This window comes from Asterias rubens, chromosome 11, assembly GCF_902459465.1.
Source record: "Asterias rubens chromosome 11, eAstRub1.3, whole genome shotgun sequence".
Taxonomy (NCBI): Eukaryota; Metazoa; Echinodermata; class Asteroidea; order Forcipulatida; family Asteriidae; genus Asterias; species Asterias rubens.
The window spans coordinates 17,097,716-17,122,526 of NC_047072.1; the positions used below are offsets into that span (position 1 = coordinate 17,097,716).

The window sequence follows — 24,811 nt, forward strand, 5'->3', positions numbered from 1 at the left end:
CACAGATTTACAAATAACTTACAGGGTTTACAGAAGGTATATGGTGAAAGACTTCTTTTAAAATATTATTCCATGAAATGCTTTACTTTTTGAGAAAACATTAAAACAGTATCAATTCTCGATATCAAGAATTACGGATTTATTTTAAACACATCATGACACAGCGAAACGTGCGCAAACAAGGGTGGGTTTTCCCTGTTACTTTCTCCCGACTCCGATGACCGATTGAGCCTAAATTTACACAGGTTTGTTATTTTATATACAAGTTGTGATACACGAAGTGTGGGCCTTGGACAATAATGTTTACCGAAAGTGTCCAATGGCTTAAAACAAAACAACTTAAACTAAAAAGAGTTGTTTTACTTAGTGATCGAGTTGAAATCAAAATATTTCAATGTAACAAACAAAATGAAGATAACAACACTTGAACAATTAACTTTTTTAAAACAAAATTCTTAATCCAAAACAAAAGCGAACATTTACCCCCACCCCCCCCCCCCCCCGAAAAAAAATAAAAACACAAGTCAGCCAAATGGCAAATATTGATTTGAAATATTTATATACAGTCTTTTTTGACTTGGTTTTCCACAATAGAAAAGTGGCCTTGTAATTGTATGGAACTTTGAAAAAAAAAAAAAATGAACGTTTATGCCGCACTGAATGCCTTTTAGTAGCACAAACTCCTTATAATATTCCACAGGCGCTACTTACTACACAGCATGCAAACTTGAGTCAGTGCAACTGCAAGTCACAATGAATACACACGCAATGCAAAACAAATTAAAATTACAACATAATATTACAAATGATTTTTACTCACTGTTTCTGTTACTTGAAGGCGGATATCCTTACATGCAGACTGACAAGAAATGGGCTTCAATATAAAACAAATATTGTCAAATATTGAGGGTATCTCTGAGCAGGGAACGTGTCAATATTTAGCCAATGTCATCAGACTCTGACGACAGGACAAGTCGCCATTTCGGTTGTTGTCTCTGTTTTTCCGATTGAGGGCGCTGTTACTTTTTTTAATGGACAACTTTTTCTAAAAAAAGGGCAAAAAAATGGGCGAGGAGTGTCAACTTTTTGATTGTTCAATATTTTCCTACATGGTTCACTATGAGTTGAAAAAATCTACTGCTCGATTTAATGGAGATAATCCTTACTACTCATTCTAATTTATAGTAGAAAAAACAAGTTGCAAAAGAAAAAAATTGAAAAAAAAAACAGACCTTAAACTAGCGCCCTCTCTTGATAACAAAAAATGTCAACAATCATGGCGGCGCCCATACGTCCATCCAGGTGACTGAGTGTTGGTAAACAACAACAATGAACAGTGTGTTGATACACACGATTTGTGGTTCTAAAGGAACTCGCCATGTGCTACCACGAATTTCAACAATCATGGCGGCGCCCATCCAGCTGACTGTGTGTTTCTTACTGTAAAAAGTGTAAAACAACAATGAACTACGAACGAAGTGAGGAAAATGATTGAAACTTTCACAATGAATGATGATTGATACATTGAAACATTGTTTTGATAGAATCACACAATTTTTGGCTTATGAATACCTAGTACTGGAACTTATAAATTTGAACGATAGTTATATAAATATTTGCCACACATATTTATTTACATTTGATTTTAACAATGTTAAAATATTCGGTGGTCATTTGTGTGATGGCTGCGGCTTTGACAGCAGTTCTGTACCACAACATTATTAACTTGCACTTCCCCACTCTACTGGAAGAAGAAGCAACAGACTCCCAGCATAGCATCGCAATCGGGGTGTTGTCTGCAAGAGGAAACGCCGCTCAACGACAAGCCCTGAGGGAAACATGGGCAGGATACATCACTAACAACACCAAGCTTTGGGACCAAGTTATTGTTAAATTCATCGTTGGAAACGAGAGCTGTGATGTCCCACGGGAGTTTCTTGAAGACCCATATTCTTGCAGATCTATAGCGCTCAACACAAGTGGAATGGACCTTGCCTCCGAGATGGTTGCGTTTAACATCACAAAAACAACGTCGGCAAAGACAAGCCATCAAGATTCGGAGGTCTTAAATGCGGAATACTACGGCCTTGACTTTACTGTGAATTACCCAGTTGTTATCAAGAAGCTTGGTTTACATGACGCGATGGCGCTGTACGAGGAGAAATGCACTGTTACACTCTATGATACATGGAGCAAAGAGCCGATTATTCGGGTCAATTTCTCTACACATGACTCGGGAACGACGGAGGACAGCATAATGTTTAAAAATGTGGAGGAATACCTCTTCCCTAAAGACTTTCATGGGACAATTGTCGTTGGACCGATTCGTCAATACAATCAGGCACTTTTAGGAGTTGGTGCTAGTCATAAGCAACACATATTTGTCTTGCCCAATAACACCAACATTTTGTCGATTAAACCATTTCAACGAAAAGCTAAGACTGACGACTTTCCCGAGGAGATAAGTTTCCCCAATTTTCATTTTTTTCCTGGAAATTTTATTTTTGAACTGTACAAGCCTGAAGAAGTGGAAACATTAATAGCCTCTAAAGGCCAAGCTGAGGAACTTCTATTGGAAAGTAATCAGAAAGAGACGCAATCTCTCTGTGATGAACAGCAGGAGTTTGGTGACCTCCTCCTGGTGGACGGAATCGACGTGTATCGCAACATCCCAAATAAAATGCTTCAGTTTTTCCACTGGGTCATAAGAACTTCTGCAGCTAAATTTATCATCAAAACTGACGATGATTGTTTCATGAACATCGATAACATCATGGCTACCTTAGAAGATGTGGAAATTTCAGCACGAAGCCGTTCATGGTGGGGCAATTTTCGAACCAGTTGGCCGCTAGATCTCATTGGGAAATGGGCCGAGCATGACTATCCAGCTCCAGTGTACCCGGCCTTTGCTTGTGGGTCGGGAAATCTTTTGACTCAAGACTTAGTTCAGTGGATAGTCAACAACTCAAAAGTCTTACATGCATACCAGGGGGAAGATGTATCAATGGGAATTTGGCTTGGGTCTATTTTACCGTCATACGTCAATGACAGACGATGGGCTTGTGATTCTGTTTGTCATCGAGATGTATTTGTGTTACCCGAACAATCACCTGAACAACTGAGAGCAGTTTGGCGCAACTGGATACAGTGCAAGGACCCATGCGGTTGTCATAATGACAAAACTCAAAACTGAAACTGTTACTAGATCTCACAATCTGAAACAACTTTCTCTTTTTCGGACAACCGGGGCAAATTAAACGAAGTGTATTTCCCTCCCCAGTCCTATATAAAAATACAGGCATGGAATTTTATTTTGAAAGGGCAAGGGATGGTTGTCGATGATCGAATTTCTTATCTCCAAGCCCAAAAACAACAACGATTTAGAAATGAGGAATAAAGTGTTACAAATTTGAATTAAATATCTGTTGTTTAATTGCAACTCATTTGTCTCTACAAGTATAGTTACACACTATGTATGTGCAGTATTGACAAGTTTACATGGACACCTTTGGTAATAACTCAAAATAGTATTCATAAATACCTCAGACAGTTTCGCGATTCATATTGGTGGAGAGCGCGTCACGTGGGGGTGTAAAAACCTTTGTTTATGACCTGTAAAAAGTGTTAATTCATGGGCGTGACACGCAACCTTGCACCTGTTCTTGTAAGACAGTTTTTTCATTCCTATTGGTCGAGAGCAACAGCTGAAACAGTTGTGCCACATCACGCGATACGCGCGACGCCCACAGCATTCCCTTATAAGGAGTTGTTTACTCGAGGGTGGCGGAGGGCTTTACCATTTCATAGCTGGAGGGGTGTTGTGTCGAAAGAAATCATTTAACAATTATAATTTTTGCATTTATTTTACTTTTTGACCAAAAAGTGATGATGTTTTTGACCGAAAAGGTATTTATGAATGGGAATCAAAGTGTGTTGAATTGGTTTTCAACTAGTGGTTTAAACCTGCCGAGGCCTGGTAAAATTATCAAGAACCAAGCCTCGTTGCGATTAAACCACTAGTTGAAAACCTCTTCACCACACATTGATTCCCTTATAAATAGCATAAAAGTTTCACAGATTTGTTATTTTAATGTATGTTGTTGGCTTACACCAAAATGAGAATCTTTGACATTTACCAAACGTGTCCAGTGCCTTTAAGGATCCTGTTCAATTAACTTTTTTAAATTTTGTACAAAAACGGAAGAAGAAAGTTAGTACACATGATTTATAAATTTATAATCCACTGAATATCAGGACTGCTCAGTTCTTTTCGTTGCTGGCTTGTAAGTGCGTCTCTCCTGACCTCTTCCCCTTCCGCGACCTCTCCCACGACCTCTTCCTCTTCCTTGATCACGTTCCGCAAAGCCCATCATAGCTACTTCATGCTGCATCGCACTCACAATATTCACATCATCTGGGATCTGTACATATCGGATCTGCTGTCCCTGTACAAAGAAATGATCCAATTCAGAGTTCTTGCCATTTTGGTGCATGAAGCAAACGTTGCTCATCTGAACATTCATGAATCCGTCCACGTTAACGATTCGCCCCTTGGCGAAGCTTTCATTGCGTAGTTCCACGGTTGTGACTCGACCAATCAGTGCATGAAGTAGACAAGTGAGTGAATTTCCAGCTTTGAATTTTTCTCGTATGGACAGCATTGTTTTCACTCTACTTCACATTTGTCGATTTACAGATTTAGACGTCACACGAGGGCGGTAGAGTGATGTAACCCTCAGAATCAATGCCTGCACCTTTAAAGAGAAAGAATGAGATAGTCAAGATAAGGTAGTCAATTTATGTCTGGAAATGGTTAAAACTAAAGTTTTATTTAGTTTACCACACTATTTTGAAAGGTTTTTTTTAACAGTTAAAGTGCCCTCCTGAGGCAAACACAAAAGCCAACATTTTACAAGTATCTTCTAACCAATAATTTTCACGTTTTGTACCGGAATCATTTTCATACATTCTTATACCCTGTACGAAAATGATGATACAGTAAACGCCTGAACTGAAGGTTAACACACCTTTTCGTGTGCTTACTGCAGTATCACGTAGTAGCCAGTTTTATAAAAAGCAGTAATTATGAAACTGTCGGTTAATAATAATAACTCATCTCACTGACTGACTCGGCCAGTGTGGCAACCCAATACAATAAATTTACAAAATAAGCTGAAGAAATACTGTACCTTGAATCATTGACACTGACAGTGAATGACTGGTTCTCCACTAGCTTAATCAATGGACTCTTGGAGGAAGTAATCGTTGTTGTAAAGTTTGTTATAAATGATGAGCACGTGTGGTATTTTGGAGAGGAAGACAACAAACGAAGTAAGCGCACTAATTTTAAGTGAGACCGCTAAAGAAGAATAGCGCCCTCTCTCGACCAACCTTCCTCAGTGTGTCGGTCAAAAAGTGAATGGGAACCAAATTGAGGCCTACATCAAAATGAGCGTCAACGAGCGCCATACAGGTATTGCATACACAGAAGGTGTGGCTTTGTTGACACAACATGACGGCTATTCACGGTGTTTGACGAACAACACAAACTTTTACATGGTGTTTCATCATTCATGAATAGCCGGGTGTGTGCACGACATGTGTCATCAAGGCCCATTCTGCTGCACAATCTGGCTATAAAGTTTCCGTTATTCATCATCGATCATCACAAATTTGAAGGAAGGTCTTGAAAATTATAAGGAAAGGTAAGAAAGAATCGGTGTTTTTTTTATTGTCATAAATGCATTAGTAGCATCAAGCCTGTCAAATGAACACAATGTGTTCTGAGCAGAACTTACCCGTTGTTGCTGCTTGCCTTCAATTGCAATGCAATGCCATCCCATTGCATGCATTGCAATGTTGTTGTTGGGTACCAAAAATCAAAATAACATTATTGAAATTGAACAGGCATGACAGGTGGGGGGGGGGGGGGGGGGCAAAAAGAAAATGGTTACAGAAATGTTGTCATTTTTACAAATAATACTCAGTATTATTATTAATATTAGTGGACATTTTCTTCAAATTCAAGCCCTGAAAAAAATAGTGAATGAAACTTGAAAGTGAAACTGAACTGAATTGTCCAGCTGTTTCCTTTGATTCTTTTGAAGTTTTGTTTTGGTCCCCAATAATTTGTTTTTCATTGCATAACCATGACAACTTTACTTTTAATTTTGAAACTAAATATAAGTGTGCTTGGTTTGGAGTTGGACTTGAATGAACTGAAACTGTATTCTTCAGTGACACTGACAGACACTAGTAGTATTTGTAATTATTTGTTTTGATGTAGATCCATCACCATGGCACTGGCAGCGGATTTGAGTGTTGACGAGAGACTTGGTCTGATCACAAGAAATCTTCAGGTAAATTTGTCTTCTCAGTGAGTAAACTTAGCTTTCAGTCTTTAACTTGGTAAAACCATAAAGCCTGGTTCATGCTTCCTGCGAATGTGAAGCAAAATGTTTTTTGCAGCGAATGTTTCTCAGGAGATGGACACAAGTCCACTGCCGTGAATAATTCATTGCGAACTTATGATTTCAAAATTCATATCTCATTTCGAAGTATGAACCAGGCTTTACTCCCTTCATCTGGATGTATCAGCTAGACACAGTCCTAAATTCCATTGGTGATGACATTAGTTGAATAGAGCCGGTAAAATACGAAGCTATGATGAGACCCAGGTTAATGAATTTTCCTTTGTTTTTTTTCCCTCCTTTTTGTTGTTTGCTCTTCAGGAGGTTCTTGGAGAAGAGAAACTCAAGCAGATGTTGGTGGATGGAAAAGACGTCTCGATCTACTGGGGCACGGCAACCACCGGCAAGCCTCATGTAGCTTACTTCGTCCCCATGAGCAAGATTGCAGACTTCCTTAGAGCTGGGTGTAAGGTTCGTAAGACTTTGGTTGTACTCCTACTTTCTGGCCTGTATGCTTCATTTTTGAAAGGGCAGGGGCACCAATGCAGTTTCTCTTTGGTAAAGGGCACCCTTATGAGGAAATTGTAAATTTCTTCTTCTAAGTACATTTCAAGGGCACCAAGGTAATGACCAGGGGGCATGGAGGTGATCACCTTCTTCATTGCCTTTGTGAGTTATCAGGCCTTATACATTACTTCGCACAGCTAGCTAGCAAGGCTAGACGCTTGGTGTGAGGTACTTCAGTCAGAGCCGATTTCATAGAACTTATTAATTAAGCAGAAAATACTGCTCAAAGATGCAGAAATGAGCAGGACACCAGTTGCAACCTGCTTCATACACCATCAAAAGCTGCTGTAGGCTCTAACCGGAAATTGTTTATTACCATTGATCATGTTGATTTTAAGAGTTATTACCATACATACACTTTCCCTTTAAGCTTTCCACCAGACAGCCGGCTAAAATGTTGTTTTGGTCTTTTGGCTGTTCTTATTCCACAGGTGACAATCCTCTTTGCTGACCTTCATGCCTATCTAGATAACCTAAAAGCCCCCTGGGAATTGCTCAGCCTACGCACCCAATACTACGAGCACATCATTAAGGCAATGCTAGAGTCACTCAGCGTCCCGCTGGACAAACTTAAATTTGTCCGAGGGACGGACTACCAGCTGAGCAGGTAACCGAGAGTCTTTTGGAGAGGGGTTTGGTAAAAGGAATATTACAGAACTGTTTTTTTTTTTGCTAACAAAACAGTTGTTGGCATTGTAAGCACTTCATATGCATAACCTATAGAAGTTTGAGATCGATCAGCCATTCACTTGTTACTTACTTGTTTACAATTTGCTTACAAAAAATACGAATAATAAACCTAACAGTTAAACTCTGTAATTAATTGGGAAGCGTTGTGTAATTCTCTTTCTTTTATCTGCAGGGAATACACCCTGGACGTGTACAGAATGTCATCAGTAGTCACACAGGTTAGTTGTTGTGGTTTCTCCGTTTTTAACCAAAATTTTTGTTTGTTAAACCCCCCTACATGAAAACTGATTATTGTTATTATGATATTTAAGCAGCTGTTCTTCTCCTCCCCCCCCCCCCCCTCCTCCTCTCAGCATGACGTGAGGAAGGCAGGTGCTGAGGTCGTTAAGCAAGTTGATCATCCTCTACTCAGCGGTCTACTCTACCCAGGACTACAAGCACTGGATGAGGAATACCTTAAGGTGGACTGCCAGTTTGGAGGCGTTGATCAACGCAAGATCTTTACTTTTGCAGAGAAGGTGAGGATTTTATTTTCCTGTTGGCTTTAATCTTTAGGTCTCTCCAAACGAAACAGAGAGTTTGTTGGTTGGCCCCCATCACAACCAAGTCCTAGGGGTGGGGATACGAATGGTGTCCCATCTCGCGAAATTACTTGACTCGGCCCTTCAACCAAAGTGTTTGTGGCCTGTTTACGGTCCCTACTTTTTACAAGTTCTAAAGGAACATAAACTGTGCCTGGGAAGGGCTTTCTACCTCTGTCACACTTGCACAGACATGCACTAATTAATGGTCTTGCTGTGACAGCTACAGTACGTGTGCTTCTGTTGAGGGTTTTATTAAGTTTTAACTTGGTTTCTCGTTTCATTTATCATCTTATTATAGTGCCTGCCTGCCCTGGGGTACGCTAAGCGTATTCATCTTATGAATCCTATGGGTAAGTCAGTTCAACTTTGATTTTTTCATCTGTTTAAAATAAAAATCACTTGAACAATTCTCCCATATATTTGAACTTGTCTTCTCCATTTCTCAATTATTTTGGTTTGGCATATTATGTTGTTTTCTAAACATTCATTATCTTTGTCTCTAAATAACTGATTTATTGTTTTCCTTTTTTTAGTGCCAGGCCTGACTGGAACCAAAATGAGCTCGTCAGATGAGGTATGGAAAACTAAGATGTCTGTTGTTTACTTTAGTGGAGTGCTGTGCCGAGCAATCTAGTTGACTGGACTTAAGTTTTGGTGTTATCAGACTGTGGGTTCAGATCCCAGTCATGGCTCTTATGTCCCTAAAACGGAGTAACCCCAGGAATTCCTTTCAGGGGAGCGATTCCTTTAGCTACTAGGTTCCCAGTAAGCCAAGCAGTTTGATTGGTAGGTTTAGGGGTGTTTGAAACCTCAGAACCTACCAGAGGCTGCCAGCAAGACATCTGTAAGCCTTTCTTCAAGGGTTGCAAGACACTTATGCTTTGTTCTTCAAGTGAGACATTAAGCCATAGATCCTGTAGGCTTACACCTTTCTTTTTGGTTGAGTGGAGGTTGGGTCAAATTTTGCAGCTTTTTTGCAGCAAATGTGGGCATTTTGTATCAGAAGCTTGCAGGCTGCTATGGAGCTAAAGTTGTATTTTTGTTCTTAAAGGATTCCAAGATTGACCTGTTGGACACGCCAGAGTCACTGAAGAAAAAACTGAAGAAGGCATTCTGTGAACCTGGAAACATCGCCGAGAACGGAGTGCTGTCGTTCGTCAAACATGTCCTCATGCCTCTATCACAAGGAGGTAAGGTGTCTGATTGTTTGTGTTCATTGTACGATGCCAAACAATTATATAATGTACCACTACCTACAACCCTATAACACATCAATAGGGTGTCATTAAGTCGAGTCACTAAGATCGTCAAATTCAAGTTGTGGTGGATAATTCATCGGAGAGTTGGTTTGGGTCCCGGTCTTTTCATTTGTGTCCTTGAGCAAGATACTGTATATACTACTCTTTACCCAAGGGAAAAATGGGTATACATTGTACATGTTTTCGTCACAATTTCAGAAAATATTGAAGGTATAATTTTGTAATTTTGTTTGCTTAATCCAGGCTTTCTAATTGAGAGGAATGAGAAGTTTGGAGGCAATATTACCTACCCGGATTTCGAGGCTCTAGAACAGGCGTTTGCCAAGGAGGTATGCTCTGCTGTACAAAGTCACATTTTATTTTAACAAGTTTCTTGAGGAACAATCTAGACATTGTCCATTTGAGATATCCAGTCGAGCTTAAAGGCACTGCACACTAATGGTAATTACTCAAACTAATTGTAAGCATAACATTTTTACTAGGTAACAAGCAATGGAGAGCTCACAACATTGTGAGAAACGACTCCCCCTGAAGTAACATATTTTTTGAGAAAGGGGTAATTTCCCGCTCAAATCATAAAAGACTTTAGGCTTGAAGCCTTTTATTAAGCATTGTAGATTTTCATCATTTGACGTCATTTTTACTATAATTCTGTTAATTTCTTGATCTTCTTTTGATCAGGATGTTCACCCTGGTGACCTCAAGTCTGCCGTGGTGAGAGAATTAAACCGATTGATGGAGCCGATCAGGAAGACCTTCCAGAGTTCGGAGTTAAAGAAACTCACCAGCCAGGCTTACCCACCACCCCCAAAGAAAAGTAAGAATAGAAACGCGCCTAAGTAAGAACGTCCAAGTAAGAATGTCCAAGTAGTGTATTTCTTCTTGCGTATGGCGAGCACAGTCTATAGTTGTTAACTTCTGACTGTGTGGGTTTTGCCTGGAATATTTGGCTGGGGTTTCCCTCCCACATCTTAACTGAAACTTCTTTCCTGGTTCTAAGTTCGATTTCTGAGTGTCCTTGGCTTCACAACCAGAGTAAGTTAAATGAAATGAAGGGAAAGGAAAAGAAGTCAAAGGTAGACGAGTCAGGGCAGCATCTCGAATAGGGACAATTTCCCTCCATCCTCTGTGCTTAGTATTTTGCTGATCTATGTAATATTTTGAGATACATGTAAGAAGTATGAAATAAATGTTGACTTGAAACGACTTGAATTGAACCTGATCCAATTAATTGGTGTAAATTTCTTGTCCTCTTTCAGAGCAGACAGGCAGCAAACAGCAGCAGGGTGAAGGAGCAAGCAGTGACGAGATCATTCCGTCAAGATTAGACTTCAGGGTCGGCAAAGTCCTCTCGGCTGAAATGGTACGAAGATTTCTTGTGTATATAATTAGATATTGTTCAAGCAGACCCTAGCAGAGTCTTTCTCAAAGGCCTGAGAGCTCGAGTAATTCCAACAGCCGATGTCACGAAACGCTAGGATTAATCACATCTCTCGTCCTAGCTTAGGATGGGTTCAATCTGCGTCCTAACGTCTTTGGATACAGAACTTAACTCGTCCCAAGTCCTAAAGTTAATTCTAAGTTAGGAAGAGTTTGGTGAAATCGACAGCTGTTGTTTTGGTTTACTATTGGCTGAATAAATTATAATCTTATCTTATCTTATATTTCTAGAGTTAGTTGAACTTAATTTGTGGTTTGCCTTTCTCAGCACCCAGATGCAGAATCCCTTTACTTGGAACAGATTGACGTCGGAGAAGAGAGCCCTCGTACGGTGGTCAGCGGCTTGGCCGGACTCGTTCCTCTAGAGGCCATGAAGGATCGTATGGTTGTCATGTTATGTAACCTCAAGCCACAGAAGATGAGGGGGATTGAATCCAAAGCTATGGTCATGTGTGGCTCTCTGTAAGTAGAAACTGTCCGTTTAGTGTTCAATGCCCAACTGGGAATTACTTCTGAAAAATTTAAAGATTTTAAGAAAATCTACAGTAGTAAACCTTCGGGATGGCCATGTATACAACTCTGTTTGGAGAATTGCTGGTTGTGTTGTGGTATTGAATATTATACTTTGCTTTGAAAAATTTGAAGCATATTATCCTTACAGTGGAATTATGTACCAAATTGAAAAGATTTCCCCACTAAGAATTACTTCCAAAAGATTTGAAGCCGGGAATCTTATCATGGAATTCTGTACCAAATAAGATTATTCTAGCCGTTAAATCAGACCTGGCCCTTGTCCTTGTTGAAATGTCAGACCATTAAACATGTTTGCGCTTTTTCTTTCAGGGAGGATCCAAGGCAAGTTGAGCCACTCTGCCCTCCAGAGGGCAGTGTTCCTGGTCAGCGTGTGTTCATTGAGGGGTACCAAGCGGGCAAACCCGACGAGGAACTCAAACCAAAGAAGAAAGTGTTTGAAAAGCTACAGGTAAGACCAGCTATGTTCTTTTTGTTTTTTAATTCAAAGAGAACAAAAATTTTATCCAAATAAAAATGACGTCCTTTTATTTTGAAGTGGACACATTCAAATCTTGTGCAACAATGGTGTTTTTTCTTTCGTTATTCTCTTGCAACTTCGATGACCAATTGAGCGAAAAATTGTACAGATTAGTAATTTTATGCATATTATGTTAGGATACACCGAGTGAGAATAATATTGGTCTTTGACAATTACCAAACGTGTCCAGTGCCTTTAAATCAATCAGCAGATTCCATAAAAACGAAATCAAACTCTATTTTATTTTCTCAGGTGGATTTCAGGACGACATCAGACCAGGTTGCCAAGTGGAAAGACAGTCCTTTTATGACCGAGCTCGGAATTGTCACATGTGCCCTACAAGACGCTACGATACGCTAAATTGATTTCCTAACTCATTCTTCTTAAATATCTTTAAAAATCATGTAAATTACTTAAATATGCTATGTCAGATTTTTGGCCAATTTGACCCAAAAATTTTGATTTAAAATTCAATAGGTATTTTGATGGGGATCGAGAAAGTTACAAGCTTTCTTTTGAGCCATTGCTCGAAAAAGTCTGCCAATTATTAGTAGCAGTGAAATTAAGTACTCAAAATTAGTTTTTGTCGGGATCCCGACAATATATCACGTGACCAATTCTGATGTGTTTTGTAAAAAACGTTTTAAATTTTGTTCATGGTTCCTGACCATTAAAAGTAAAAGTTGAACTTTTTCGTTAGAGCGGGTGATACTCTTTGAAATACCATTCACTCAAAAAATCTATTGTTTAATGTTTGGGGCCAAAAATCTGACATAGCATCTTTAATGTGGGTTGGGTCGAGGGTAGGCAGAATGTAGGAGGTTGTGGGGGAGGGGAGTGATAAAGAATTTAACATTTCCAACAAGTTGAAGGCCATTTTACAAATGTGTTTGAACAATTTCACGAAAAGTATTTTAGCATGTACTACAGAATATGAGACACTTCTGAAAACATTGCGCTGTGATTTTTACTTTTTTTTTCAAACACTTGATGACTTATGAAACTAACATCTATAGGTAAATTATATTACATACATCTTCATTCATAGTAAGGGGTAACCCTGTTTCAGCCCTAGGAGTAGGTGGCAACGGCCTCTGACAAAAAATAATTGTAGCCCACACCTTGAAGTGGCCTTCAGGCCTTGTGTGTATGGCGACTTGCATAAAAATAAAAAAAAATAAAAAAGTAAGGATTCATAACATGGCAAAAAACTTGATAATAATACAAAATTGTATCAAAAACCTTTAACAGTAAGCAAATTTGTCACTGTTTTGACTTGTTTTGAATTTGCTCAAAAACATGCGGCAACGTTCAGGCTTGAAGAAACTAACGCAACATTCAAATTTCTTTCAAATGGATTTTATTATTTGAAAATGAACGCAAGAAAAACTGAGGCTTTGGTTCGGTTTACATTGTAGTAAATAAAAATAAACAGAATGCACAGAAATACTTAACTATTCAATAGTACATTCAGTATTGGTCTTAAAGTGGTTTTAAGGTTTCTAAACCTTTAAATATAAATTTTATTTATACCCATATTGAAAAAATAAACCATCTGGAAGTGTTGAAAAACTGAATATCTCTGTAGGTATTTCTTGTAGCGTATGGTTTTGTCCCACAGCACTATGGAATTCATTATCTGACAGTGCTTCACAACAAATATTAAAGGGAATAAAAGAGTAGCAATAAGGTCCAAATTCACGCAAGAACTATCGTTGAATATAGTTCGACTAAGTTAGTCCGAATTATGTCTAGACAATTGATGGTTGTACTACACTAGTTGACTATTTGGAACCCAACAACCATTGGTCCTTGCACGAACATGACCCTGGTCTTAAATGCCCATTTAAAACTAACAGGATCAAGGCCGTTAGTAAAAGGACCGTGACCCTACGAAGAGTCTCTTCTCTTTTATGAACATTAATAAATGCCCATTGTGTTGAGAAGCGCAAAATGTTAGTAACTTTTTATAGAGTTTCCAATTCCTGTTGTATTATGTACGCAGCCTAAACTTTGCGGAGGATTGCAATGCTTCGAATAAAGGTTGTGCATACACTTACGCATTTTACATCGAGTACAGTGTGTATAGATTGCATAACCCGTTAATAAGCACCTGAGTAAGCTTGCACAGCACTCGTAAGCTTTAATCACTCCTCACCACGTTTTAAACATAGACACATGATCTCCTCTGGACCAATCAGAATGGACAAACAGTCACAGGTATTAATGAACGATTGATAAAAGACGACTCAAATGTTCTTTAATGGCCCTTAATGACATTTCCCTTTAAATTTCACTAACAATTATTCTTTTAATTAGGCCTGGCAGAAACAAATATATCCTGTTTAAGTTGCGTTGCTATATTTTGTGCCAAAAGACTGGCAAAAATGAATATTTTTCTCTGAAGGAACTCTGAAAATTGATGCAGTTAGAAAAACCTGAAATAATTCCATGTACTAAAATGAAATCACAATGCACAAAACCATCTAATGTTTAAATTAATTTTTGACATCAGCTTGGAAAAAGATTGAGTGATGCATCTTTAATGGCTTTTATTTTAAAGATGTATATTTTAAGGGAAAATGCCCAGGTTTCGAAGTATGTATTTCATTCTATGTACTGAATTTCATTCTGCATACTGAATTTCATTCTGCATACTGAAGACTTGACAGAAACTTGTCCACATCAAGGTTTGACGGAAAACTCTGAGATCGTTTTGTCTTCTTTGCCTGTGGAGATCAACAAAAAAATAGAATAAATTTATTGACAAAGGACCTTAAAGTTGCATTTGAAACTAGGGCAAACTCCCATCGATTCACTGCACTTGTGGATTGTTTAAAAAGGAGAGTTGAAAGTGGGTTCAGCACCAACTAAGTCAATTGTGGATTATTATAAAAAAGGCAGTTGAAGGTAGGTTTTATGATTCGTATACTCACACTTTTTGTTGTCGTTGGTTTCTTGCTTGTCTGAAAAAATGCAAGAAAAAAAGATAAAAAGATTTCATCAGATGAAAGGAAAGAGTTTTTACATATTAATGACGACAATGATGTATTTAAATGCACTGGACACCTTTGTCAAAGACCAGTATTCTCACTTGAAGTATCCCAACATAAGCATAAAACAACAAATCTGTGAAAATGTTAACTTAGTTTGTCATCTCAGTTGCAATAGTACAACAGTACCCCGTTGCTCGTTACCGAGTAAGTTAATATGTTATAGTAAGTTAATAATGGTTTATTATAAACATGACTGGCAGTTAAAAACTGAATTGCACATGTGAACAGGGATTAAAATTTTTTAAACATTAACTCATGAAAGTTAACATAAAACTAAAACAAAAATATAGAATACAAGAGTATATCTACCTTTTTTATACATGCCTCTGAAATAGGTCCGGTTTGGATCGAAAGCTAAGGCCACCTACCCTATTCATTATACCTTTTTTATATACATGCACAATTTACTCTTTACATTTACAAAGTGAAGCAATGTCTTTAAACATTCTATATATACATGTATAACAATAATAATTTATTGCATTTTTGTGCGCCATCTCAATCGGAGGAAGAATTACACAAAGTAATTATAATAATAATAGAGTCTTTAGGGTTGAATTTAAAATGGAAATGAACTTGACAAACCTCATCTTTGCTATTTCCTTCTCTGTTTCTCTTGTGACCTCTGTTCTCTTTCTTTCCAGTCTCCTCCAACGTCTTATCTCCCTTCTCAGCTGCTCCTCTTTCAGCATCACCTTCGTGTGCTCCATCAGGTTTCTTAGAGCTGTTCGTGCTCCGAGACGACTTCCTCTTGGCAACAGGATCTTCACCGACTTTTCTTGGACTCTTGGCTTTTTGGGTGGCGGCTCTGGTTTGCACAGCTGTTTTGGACTTTGGTTCGGTCTGCAGGGTCACCACAACGGTTTCAGTCGCCGTGTTGGCTTGCTTCCGAGGTGTTCTGGATTTCCGCTTGCTGCTTTTTGTATCCTTTTGGGATTCCTGAGTCGATGCTTCCAGTTCCGGCCGTTTGAGACGTCCGCTGTTTGGCGATAACCCGATCTCTTTCCGTAGCTCCATCACCCAGTCTCTGGAAGGACTTGTCGCAGGGGAGCTGTTGGAGGTCATACTACGCAGTCTCTGCTGTCTGTACGGGGACTGACGTAATGAAGGCGGACTGTTGGAGAGACAGACCAACATCTGTGCTGCAATATTCACCTCTGTCGACATGTCATCGGGCACCTCAACAGAGGCTGCTCCACGATGCGCGACAGCATCAGGCACTTGTTTATTATGCTCAACAACGGTTGATTTTGACAATCCTGAGGAAAAGGGCTTTTTCTTTTGCAATGAATCAGTGTAGGTGTTCTTTCCTCTGGACTTACTCTCCGACGTGCTGATATTTCCTCCAGCATTATCATTGACGTTTCCTTTATGAGGTTGTCTTGTTCTTGACTGGACTTCAGGTGTCCAGCCAACGTCCAGCGTGCGAGTCAACCCTTTGAACTGAATCTGTTTGCGAGGTTTTGAAGCAACTCCTGGCGGTGATTTTGTTGTTGGGACACTGGCTTCCGAAGCCATCATGCCAGCCTGTTGGACAAGCGACATCCCTGCAGGTCCAGGGTTCACAACCGCTGTGTTGCTAATACTGGAAAAGATGTTTCGATTCCCCTCTGCAGTTTGATTCGGTTGACCTGGAGCAGGTAAAATCGTTCTCTGCTTAGCTCTCTGACCTACTCCATTACCATCTGGAAGTCTGTTCTGCTTAGCATTCTGAGATGCGTCAACGCTATTTTCAGGGAAACAAGTTTTCTTTTGCTTAGCTATCTCATGAGAGGTTTGCGTCAACGTCAGTGGGGAATTACTTCTAGAGAACGATCTTTCTGGTGAGGTGGTGGCAAATAAAGAGCCGACATCGGAATCAACCATTGTGGCAAGTAGCTGTACGACCTCAGTCTGATCTTGGACATTCTGCGCCCCGTTTACTTGAGTCATCAAGGAGGGGGTTGGTGCTGTGGGCAGGTTTGTGTTACCAGTCGCTGGCGGTGCATTGAGATTTTCCATCCTGCCGTGAACCGGGCAAGATGGGTCGGCATTGCTTTGTTGGTGGGTGCTTCCTTGTCCTGAAGATTTATTCTGAGCTAAGCTACCAGGCAAAAGTTGTTGTCCACTCTGTATCGCCACGCTCGGGGAGCCTACAACTCTCCCATCCGGCGTCACTAACAGCGTACCTCCTTGGAACCCTACTGGGGAGTTGACAACAAGGTTCTGGGGGCTGGGCACTGCCTGTTGCATGATCTGATACTGTCCTGAGGCGTTAAGAAAGACCGGGAGAGTTACGACTTGGTCAGTGGACGGAATAATCGCTGATGGGTTGAGGTTTAGTTGGTGATGGGTACCAGTGGAAGCACTAGTGACTGGCGGTTGAATACTTAAGCTGGTAAATGGACCTGAGAGATTAGAAGAGCACTAGATAAGACTCAACAGAAAAAATGAACAGACTCGATACTTCACGGAGGCAATGAAGGCGATTACTTCCATGCCCCCTGGTCGCTGCCTGCATGCACTTGAAATGCTTCAGTAGTAATTTACAATTTCTCATAGGGTGACCTTTACCAAGGAGAACATGCCTTGGTGCCCTTGCCCTTTCAAAAACCAAGCATACAGGTCTGAAATAAAAAAGTAGCAATTTGACAATACTTAATTGAGAATGGTTTTACATACCCGTATTTGCTGTCGTTAACATTGTAGAACCGGCTACCACTTGTGGGTTCTGATTGGCTAGTGAATAGGTCACCTGACCAGTACCCTGATCAGAGATATAATGTGATTGGTTGGAGAGCGGCGTCGATTGCAGTGATTGGCCGGTTATGTTGGGAACATTATTGGGTTGGGTCATTGTGGCATTACTGGTCGTAGTTAAGTCGACCACTGTGGGTTCGTGGTGGGTTGGTGCATCTTCAAGGTTCTCCTGGAAAGACTGATCAACAGAGAGAAGGAAGTTCAGGTGAAATTTGGGCTATTGGTAGACTGCAATTTTTAAAATTTCTTTCAGAAACATTCTCCACTGCCGCTGTTCATGTCATTGTTACAAATGCTTCAATATAAATTATTTATATATTATATAAGTCTCAATTTTACCACTCACCCGGTTGTACTGTTCTCTGTCGATGTTGAAGAGTGAGAACAAAGACTCGAACGCTGGATCAGCACTGGTACTCTGCACGATCTCATGAACCGTGTCGTCGGTCATTTGAAGATTCAGCAGCTCCTCTATGGACGTTGAGGACGTACTGAGTGTGTGAGCGGAAGTGTTTGCCTCTCCGACTGGTTCAGACCGATTCTCCCTGTAAATAAAAACATTTTAAGTCTTGACTAAATGAACAAAAATAGTCCCGATTCAAAGAAAAAAGGTTAAGATTGCTTAAATTTTCTGGAAGTAAATTATGCAGATAATCAAAATAATGAGTGAACTCACACAGGTAGTTTCTTGTTGATGTTGCCGGCTAGTTTCTCCTGGAACTCTGTGTTGTTGATGAGGGACTCGAGAACCTGCGGAAGATCGGGAAACTCCTCCTCCATTTGGGAAGAAGAAACATTGTCAGTTGAACGAGGAGAAATACTGGCTGCTGTGGAAGCGGGTAATCTACGCGGAGGAACGCTGACGAAAAAAAAAATCAACAAAAAATTGAAAATGTTTAACTTGGTAATAGTAGCATATTTCACACTAATAGTCTCAATGCACTGTTCATTTATAGAGCTCTGGTCATTGGGCCAAAATAACATTCCTTTAATCTTTCTCAGCTCTCTGGGGAGTATGCAACCTGGGCAACCGTAGCACTCCAAAGGCTTTTTCATACATAATATATCAACCTCTACCCCTGGGTAGAGAGAAGCAATTACAGTAAAGCATCTTGCTCAAGGACACAAGTGCCACGACAGGGGCCCGAACCCACACTCAAATGACTTAACCACCAGAACTTGAATTCGACGCACTAATAACCACGCGGCCTTGACACCTTAAAATCAATGCCTCAAATCCCATATAATATGTACCTTTTTCTCTTTGGTGATTTGCCGATGGGAGTGTGCACCTGAGTGCCAGTTACGCTGTAGCCCTTGGTGGGGGTTCTGAACTCAGGAATGGCTGTCGTTTCTGTGTAGGAGTAGAAAAAAGTTGAGGTTTCCTTGTCATAAATTGCTTTCCTCAGAATCCTGTTTAAAATAATTAGGAATAAATTGAGTAATAAACCACAAAGGAAGCCGACTTGGCACATTGTAATTCAATTTTGGGGTGAAACAAATTGTCTCTAATCACCTGCCCCCCAAAAAGAGAAAATCATATACAATTTTCCCTTCGACTAATAAACAGGGGTGAAAGTCATTGCCAACAAAAAATGGCTGAAACCAGGGTCAAAATTTTAGAAAATATGTTGAAATGATGGCTTTTCCACTTTTTGCATTCCATTAGCAATCCCCTACTCAGACTCACCTAGATCCTGCCCTCTATGATCAGCGACCTCCATCTCGACCTCTGACCCCTGATTAGTTGACCCCATGACCCGGTGGTCATTTGCTGTATGACCCTGGCGACCCGCAATCATAATACTATTGGTGAGAGCGTCGAGGGGGCTGGTGGCTACAGATACGCTACCAGACACAGCGTTTGTGGCTGTTGTTGTTGTTGTTGTTTTTGACGGAAGCTGCGACGCCATCTTTCGCTGAAGCTCTTGTTGTTTTCTTAGAGCTGACATTCTGTAGCGTGTCAGGGCTGAACAGTAAAGAGAACGTCATAATTTGTTTTCATTTTTTATTTTTTATTTTGTTATACAAGTCGCCAGACACACAAGGCCTGAGAGCCACTTCAAGGTGTGGGCTACAAATCAACTATTTTTCCAGGGGTCGTTGCCAACTACTCCTGGGGGCTGAAATAGGGTTACCCCCTTTCAATCCATACGGATGTAGGCTTGGGTATCATCCATCAGAAGCCTGGCTGGTAGAGCAGAAAGCACTACCTCCCCAACTTTAAGAAGCGACCTGGTTTAGTGTCCTACTTAATACGACACAAGTGTCTTCACGATTTTTGTTCTTATCAATTCTGTAATGTTCCTTAGACTTGGACTTCTGACTGTGTGATTTTTATACTCACTTCTTTGGTCTACTTTCCGCGGTTCTGGGTGTGTTTGGGTGTGTAACAGTCCAGCATTACCCGTGTATTGGAACCTGTAAACAAATTCAACCACAGAATAATGATGTTCCTTTATTTTTTTACTCCAAATAAATGTAGATGCTACGTATTAAAAGCTCAAATTAGTTTTTCATAATATTTTGCAATTTTTTTTGAGTTTTCTCTTTTTTTCCATTCTTTTTTTCTTTTCATTTTGTGTTCAAATTGTGGTTACCACAATGGGTGCAAACATTTAAAAGTAAGTTCACATGAATGACAGTGGACTTACCTCAGTTGACCTATGACCTCACTATGCATTTTCCATAGTGAGGCAATGACCTGGTTGCAGTTCTTCCTGTCCTTAACTACACAGAGGGCAAGACAGGAATAAAAAGGAAAATAGTTTACAAAAAGAACATAACAGGCCATGTAAAAAATATGTGAGGGTAGGAGGAGTTTACACATGCAAATCAGAGAATTACAGATAAAGTTACAATAGTCCTGGTTTGTTTAAGACAAATACTTACTGGCATTGATGAGCTTGGAATATTCACTCAGTATTTCAGGTAAACCTTTCTCGAACGGGACCTATAAAACGATGACATTATAGAGAAGTCAATCGGTTATTTTACTTGTAAAAAAATTCTTGGTCAGTGTGATCTTTAAACTTAGAAAACCATATGGTCCGATTTTGTCATTTTCCGATCTTTCCTGTTTAAAGATATTGCATTGTAGAAAAGATCCAATCTTTTTCTTTCCATCCATTGTAAGCTTAAGGATCCTTTGATCTCATTACTAGTAAGATGGTAAAAGTAATTTAAAAGAAGTAATTTTTGCTTACTGATGGTTCGACATTTGGGTGTCTTCTCAGTTCCTCTAAGTGGGGACTCTCAGTGAAGAACTCTTTGTATGACCTCAGCAACCCTTCATCTTTTAGATAACCTACAGAATAATTTCAAATTAAAACCAAAAATCAAAAGATTTAACACTTTTTTTTTTTTCAGTACAGTAGTATAAGAAAGAATTCACCCCAAAATGTACCTCTATTTGGGTTCAACAAAGAAGAACTTTCTAGAGTGGCGTGTCGTGGCCAAGAGGATAAGAACCCCGACTCAAGCTCTGGTGTTTCTGATCAGCAGTGTGGGTTCGAGTCCAGGTCGTGACACTTATTGCTGCATCAAAAAGGAGAAGAGGTTCGCCCCACCTAGGAACCTAGTGTTCCTGGTTTGATTGGCTGCATACTGCGCCAAAGCACCATGTGAAGTTATACACTGTGCTACGTAAAGGAAAACATGTAGGTCTCAAACATGTACAGGCCTGTGCGCTTCATTTTTGTAAGGGCAAGGGCACCAAGGCATTTTCTTCTTGATATAAAAGGGGCACCCTATGACTTTATGAGGAAATTATACATTTCTAAAGGAGTATTTGAAGGGCACCAAGGCAATGACCGAGGGCATGGAGGCAATCGCCTTCATCGCTCCAGGAAGTACAGGCCTGCATGTACTTAAAAACAAAGCTCCGTAGTTTGAGGTCCTGTCCAACAATTATTCCTGTTTTATTTTTTATTTTTTTTATTTTTTTTGGGGGGGGGAGAGGGGGTTGCAGTGGTAGTAGGGTAGCTTTCTTACCTAGGACTAGTCGAGCTACATCTGAGGGAAGCATTATGATTGTTTTCTCCTTATGGGGACCTCACAGACAAACATCTATCCAGGTCAGTACTCTGCAAATCATAAACTGATCTTAGTCAAAATGTTAAATTGACAACAAAAAACATATTAAATCAAATTTTCTTCACCGCTTTCAATTTGATATTCAAACAAAATGTTCCCATCCCCATGGTGGTGGTTGTGTCGTGTGGAAGAGCAGTTTAACGCACTAAATTAAACTCTATATATATCGTAGGAGGTCCTGTTTTCGAGGTGTCCCTAAAATCGTGGAAAACCTTTTACGATGTAAACAGTCCCTAGATAAAAAATTTGTGGTTTTATTTGCCAAGCAAAGAGTCTCCTCTCCCTTGACCAAAACTTAGAAACATGCAAGGCTCCACTAGTTATTTGCACTTGTAAATGCAAAAAGTTTGGTATTTTAGGCATTTCTACAAGGTACAAAAACATGTCATAATGTTGAGGCTATATAAAAATGTTTGCCCACCCAAAAAGTTTCATCAAACACTATTTCAATTCACAATTCATGATGATCAAATCATGTGACTGAATATTTTGCTGAGCATTCTGAAAAAAAAAATACAGAGGCTTAAAGAAGCCATGTGCCTTATATCATTTTCTAATATTTTTCGAGATTTCTTTTTTTTAACCCTCATATCAATATTATTATTAATATTAAAATTTAAACATCAGCTTGTTGATTCAATTATCACTGTTTATTTAGGCCTATACGCTTTTTATTATAAGTTTTAAGAAAAAAAGGGAAAAAAACTGAATAAAAAATCAGATTTGAAAGCCAATAATTATTCACACTTTTTATTAAACTATATATTTTTGTTATTTTTTACAAATTACCATGGTAATTTTTTTAATTTCATTTCAAAATATTTTGAATAAAACGAAGACAACTTTGTTTGCCGTGAAAACAGGAAAAACTCAAAACAAATGGGGCCAGTCATGCCAGTTGAAGTCATCGAAGATCGGTGTGTAGTGTGAACATTTCAATGTCCATCAAGTTTTAATATATGTTTGCATACTTCATATTATCAAATGAAGATATTTAGGGCATCGGTTGATGTATGGCATCATTTTTTTTCCCAATTCAAAGAAAAAGGCATAATAGCGTGAAAACTGGTAAGGGGAGGATATATCTGATCAGCACAGCAGGGTTTGGGTTCGAGTCCAAGACCAGTTGTGTCCGATCTTCTCTTGATTTAAATAACATGAAATTGAATTTACTACATACAACAAGCAAGGGAAAAGTTTCCGTATGGCGCCACCACTTTTTCATTCGATATGAAATAATATAGTATCTAATTTACCCCAATGAGATATCCCTTTTTGTAAAAAAGAGTGAAAAAGTGGTGGAGCCATACGGAAAGCATGGTTATAAACTTCTGCTTTTTGTGTATAAATCACTCACCAACAATGCCCCTGCATATATTGATGATCTACTCAAACCATACAATCCTCCTCGCAAACTCCGGTCTTACAATTCTAGTCTCCTTATTGAGCCCATATATCCAATCATTCATGGGGAGACCGATCTTTCTCACATGCTGCCCCACGCCTATGGAACAAATTGCCAGCACTAGTAAAATCATCTGTTTCTTTAACACAATTTAAGAAAAACCTTAAGACACATCTTTTCAACCAAGTATTTGAGAAAATAGTTTGATTTCTACCCTTCGATGTTTTCTTTGATATTGCATTTGTATTGTATTTCTCCTCAACATGTTCTGGATTTCTTCTTAGCTTAGGCTTACGTTTCAATTTTGGTTATTGTACATGTAATTCTTTGTATTAAGCGCCATGAGCACTTTGATGGATTTGTGCGCTTTATAAGTTCTCATTATTATTATTATTTTTTATTATTAATATTATCCCAAACAAGACACTAAACCTTGCTCCGTCATTCGGATGGGACAGAACTTAAGCTGTAGGTCCAGTGTGTCGTTATTCCTAAAATCTATCAACCACACATAAAAGACTTGATAAAGTGGGGACAGAGGGTCCCCCATCCTAAAGTACACAGAAGTACCCCCATTTACACCCCCCCCCCCCCCCCCCCCCCCGCAAAAATCCAGAAAAGCTAAATTAAAAACTACCGGTTCTGTATCTGTATTAAAAATCAAGCAATTCAACTAAGACATTTGAAACAATTCCAACCATGTTTTACTTACACATTTGTCTTGGCGAATTTCACTTGTTGAAATTCATTGTTGACAGTGTATGTAAAGTTACAGACCCAGTTCAGTCCTCTCGACCTCTCACAAGTCTGCTGTCATGCTGCACTGTGTAATAACAACCTTGTCCCCGAGCTTTGAGTCGTTTTTTATTACCGTTGTATAGGCGGGTGAGATTGATTCGTTTGAGAACGACTTACTTTAGCGCACTGGAGAAACTAAACCGTATCTACTGAAAAGATGGCAAGCTCTTTTTCTTATAAAGTCCGCTCCGGACACTTTTGCATATGCATGCAATCGTGTCCGGGGCTATGCAAATCCGTCCGGTGGACATGTACATGACTGTACGTGTATGGGCGCGCGTAAGCGAGTGTGCATGCAATGAACTACGTATATGCATGGACTTCCTCAATGGTATATGAATATAGTCACGTATTAATTTATGATTGCAGCGGGCGAATAGCCAACGGCCGAACATTTCCCATGTCATTCATGACATGCACCTTGTAAAATATGGCGAACGTGTTCCGTCGACCAAGGGCGCCTTCAATTTACTGCAAGGACGGTTTTGCACGGGGGCGGACACAACTGCATAAGCAAATGTGTCCGGGCGGACACGATTGCATGCAAAGCCGTATTGCATAGAGGACATAATTGCATGCGACACCGGCCTCCTGTAAGCGAAATAAAAAGTCAAGCTATTGCTTGAATCTTGACCATTATTTTTCCCCTTTTCTAGTTTATGAAACTATCTGATTATACGACAGAGGGACTTTCAGACTTTCAGGATCATACTTTAT

At 39.5% G+C, this 24,811-nt stretch overlaps 5 protein-coding genes across 9 annotated transcripts in view; 2 read left to right on the forward strand and 3 right to left on the reverse strand.

Annotated features, from left to right (window-relative positions):
* Positions 1–986, reverse strand: part of LOC117296392 (protein dopey-1-like) — a 38,370-nt gene extending 37,384 nt beyond the window's left edge. For all 3 annotated transcript variants that reach the window (XM_033779290.1, XM_033779291.1, XM_033779289.1), the window contains exon 1: positions 821–986. The gene's annotated coding sequence lies outside the window, so the exon portion shown is untranslated. The remainder of the gene's footprint in view (positions 1–820) is intronic.
* Positions 987–1,291: 305 nt separating this feature from the next.
* On the forward strand, positions 1,292–3,573 carry LOC117296782 (UDP-GalNAc:beta-1,3-N-acetylgalactosaminyltransferase 2-like). Its single transcript, XM_033779831.1, has one exon. It carries the CDS (start codon positions 1,652–1,654, stop codon positions 3,191–3,193), a length of 1,542 nt encoding a protein of 513 aa, XP_033635722.1. The 5' UTR covers positions 1,292–1,651; the 3' UTR covers positions 3,194–3,573.
* Positions 3,574–4,129: 556 nt separating this feature from the next.
* Positions 4,130–4,674, reverse strand: LOC117296966 (U7 snRNA-associated Sm-like protein LSm10). Its single transcript, XM_033780068.1, has one exon. It carries the CDS (start codon positions 4,659–4,661, stop codon positions 4,251–4,253), a length of 411 nt encoding a protein of 136 aa, XP_033635959.1. The 5' UTR covers positions 4,662–4,674; the 3' UTR covers positions 4,130–4,250.
* An 894-nt stretch (positions 4,675–5,568) lies between these two features.
* On the forward strand, positions 5,569–12,490 carry LOC117297084 (tyrosine--tRNA ligase, cytoplasmic-like). Its single transcript, XM_033780217.1, has 15 exons — positions 5,569–5,705; positions 6,287–6,359; positions 6,732–6,881; positions 7,409–7,584; positions 7,840–7,885; positions 8,021–8,185; positions 8,550–8,601; positions 8,785–8,825; positions 9,303–9,441; positions 9,754–9,839; positions 10,192–10,327; positions 10,770–10,873; positions 11,219–11,412; positions 11,794–11,932; positions 12,254–12,490. The coding sequence occupies exons 2-15, from the start codon at positions 6,297–6,299 to the stop codon at positions 12,359–12,361; spliced, it is 1,599 nt and encodes a 532-aa protein (XP_033636108.1). The 5' UTR covers positions 5,569–5,705; positions 6,287–6,296; the 3' UTR covers positions 12,362–12,490.
* A 917-nt stretch (positions 12,491–13,407) lies between these two features.
* Positions 13,408–24,114, reverse strand: LOC117297085. 3 transcript variants are annotated; one of them, XM_033780218.1, is made up of 14 exons: positions 24,009–24,114; positions 21,790–21,881; positions 21,003–21,103; positions 20,689–20,749; positions 20,451–20,526; positions 20,144–20,217; positions 19,487–19,765; positions 19,051–19,150; positions 18,473–18,655; positions 18,143–18,341; positions 17,719–17,974; positions 15,643–17,444; positions 14,938–14,967; positions 13,408–14,730 (listed from the first exon to the last, which is right to left on the reverse strand). In XM_033780218.1, exons 2-14 carry the CDS (start codon positions 21,821–21,823, stop codon positions 14,647–14,649), a joined length of 3,279 nt encoding a protein of 1,092 aa, XP_033636109.1. In that variant the 5' UTR covers positions 21,824–21,881; positions 24,009–24,114; the 3' UTR covers positions 13,408–14,646. The 3 variants fall into 3 exon arrangements, with proteins under 3 accessions (XP_033636109.1, XP_033636110.1, XP_033636111.1); XM_033780219.1 differs by lacking the exon at positions 24,009–24,114 and adding an exon at positions 23,249–23,289; XM_033780220.1 differs by lacking the exon at positions 24,009–24,114 and having other exon boundaries at positions 21,790–21,895.
* Between the last annotated feature and the right edge of the window lie 697 nt (positions 24,115–24,811).

Coding starts and splice junctions, on each gene's coding strand:
- LOC117297084 (XM_033780217.1), top strand. CDS start 6,297: ATGGCACTGGCAGCGGATTTGAGTGTTGACGAGAGACTTGGTCTGATC. Junction 7,585..7,839: donor ACGGACTACCAGCTGAGCAG/GTAACCGAGAGT, acceptor TTTTATCTGCAG/GGAATACACCCTGGACGTGT. Junction 7,886..8,020: donor TGTCATCAGTAGTCACACAG/GTTAGTTGTTGT, acceptor TCCTCCTCTCAG/CATGACGTGAGGAAGGCAGG.
- LOC117296782 (XM_033779831.1), top strand. CDS start 1,652: ATGTTAAAATATTCGGTGGTCATTTGTGTGATGGCTGCGGCTTTGACA.
- LOC117296966 (XM_033780068.1), bottom strand. CDS start 4,661: ATGCTGTCCATACGAGAAAAATTCAAAGCTGGAAATTCACTCACTTGT.
- LOC117297085 (XM_033780218.1), bottom strand. CDS start 21,823: ATGCTTCCCTCAGATGTAGCTCGACTAGTCCTAG. Junction 19,766..20,143: donor GCGGAAAGTAGACCAAAGAA/GTGAGTATAAAA, acceptor TTTACTGTTCAG/CCCTGACACGCTACAGAATG. Junction 14,731..14,937: donor AACCAACGACAACAAAAAGT/GTGAGTATACGA, acceptor TGATCTCCACAG/GCAAAGAAGACAAAACGATC.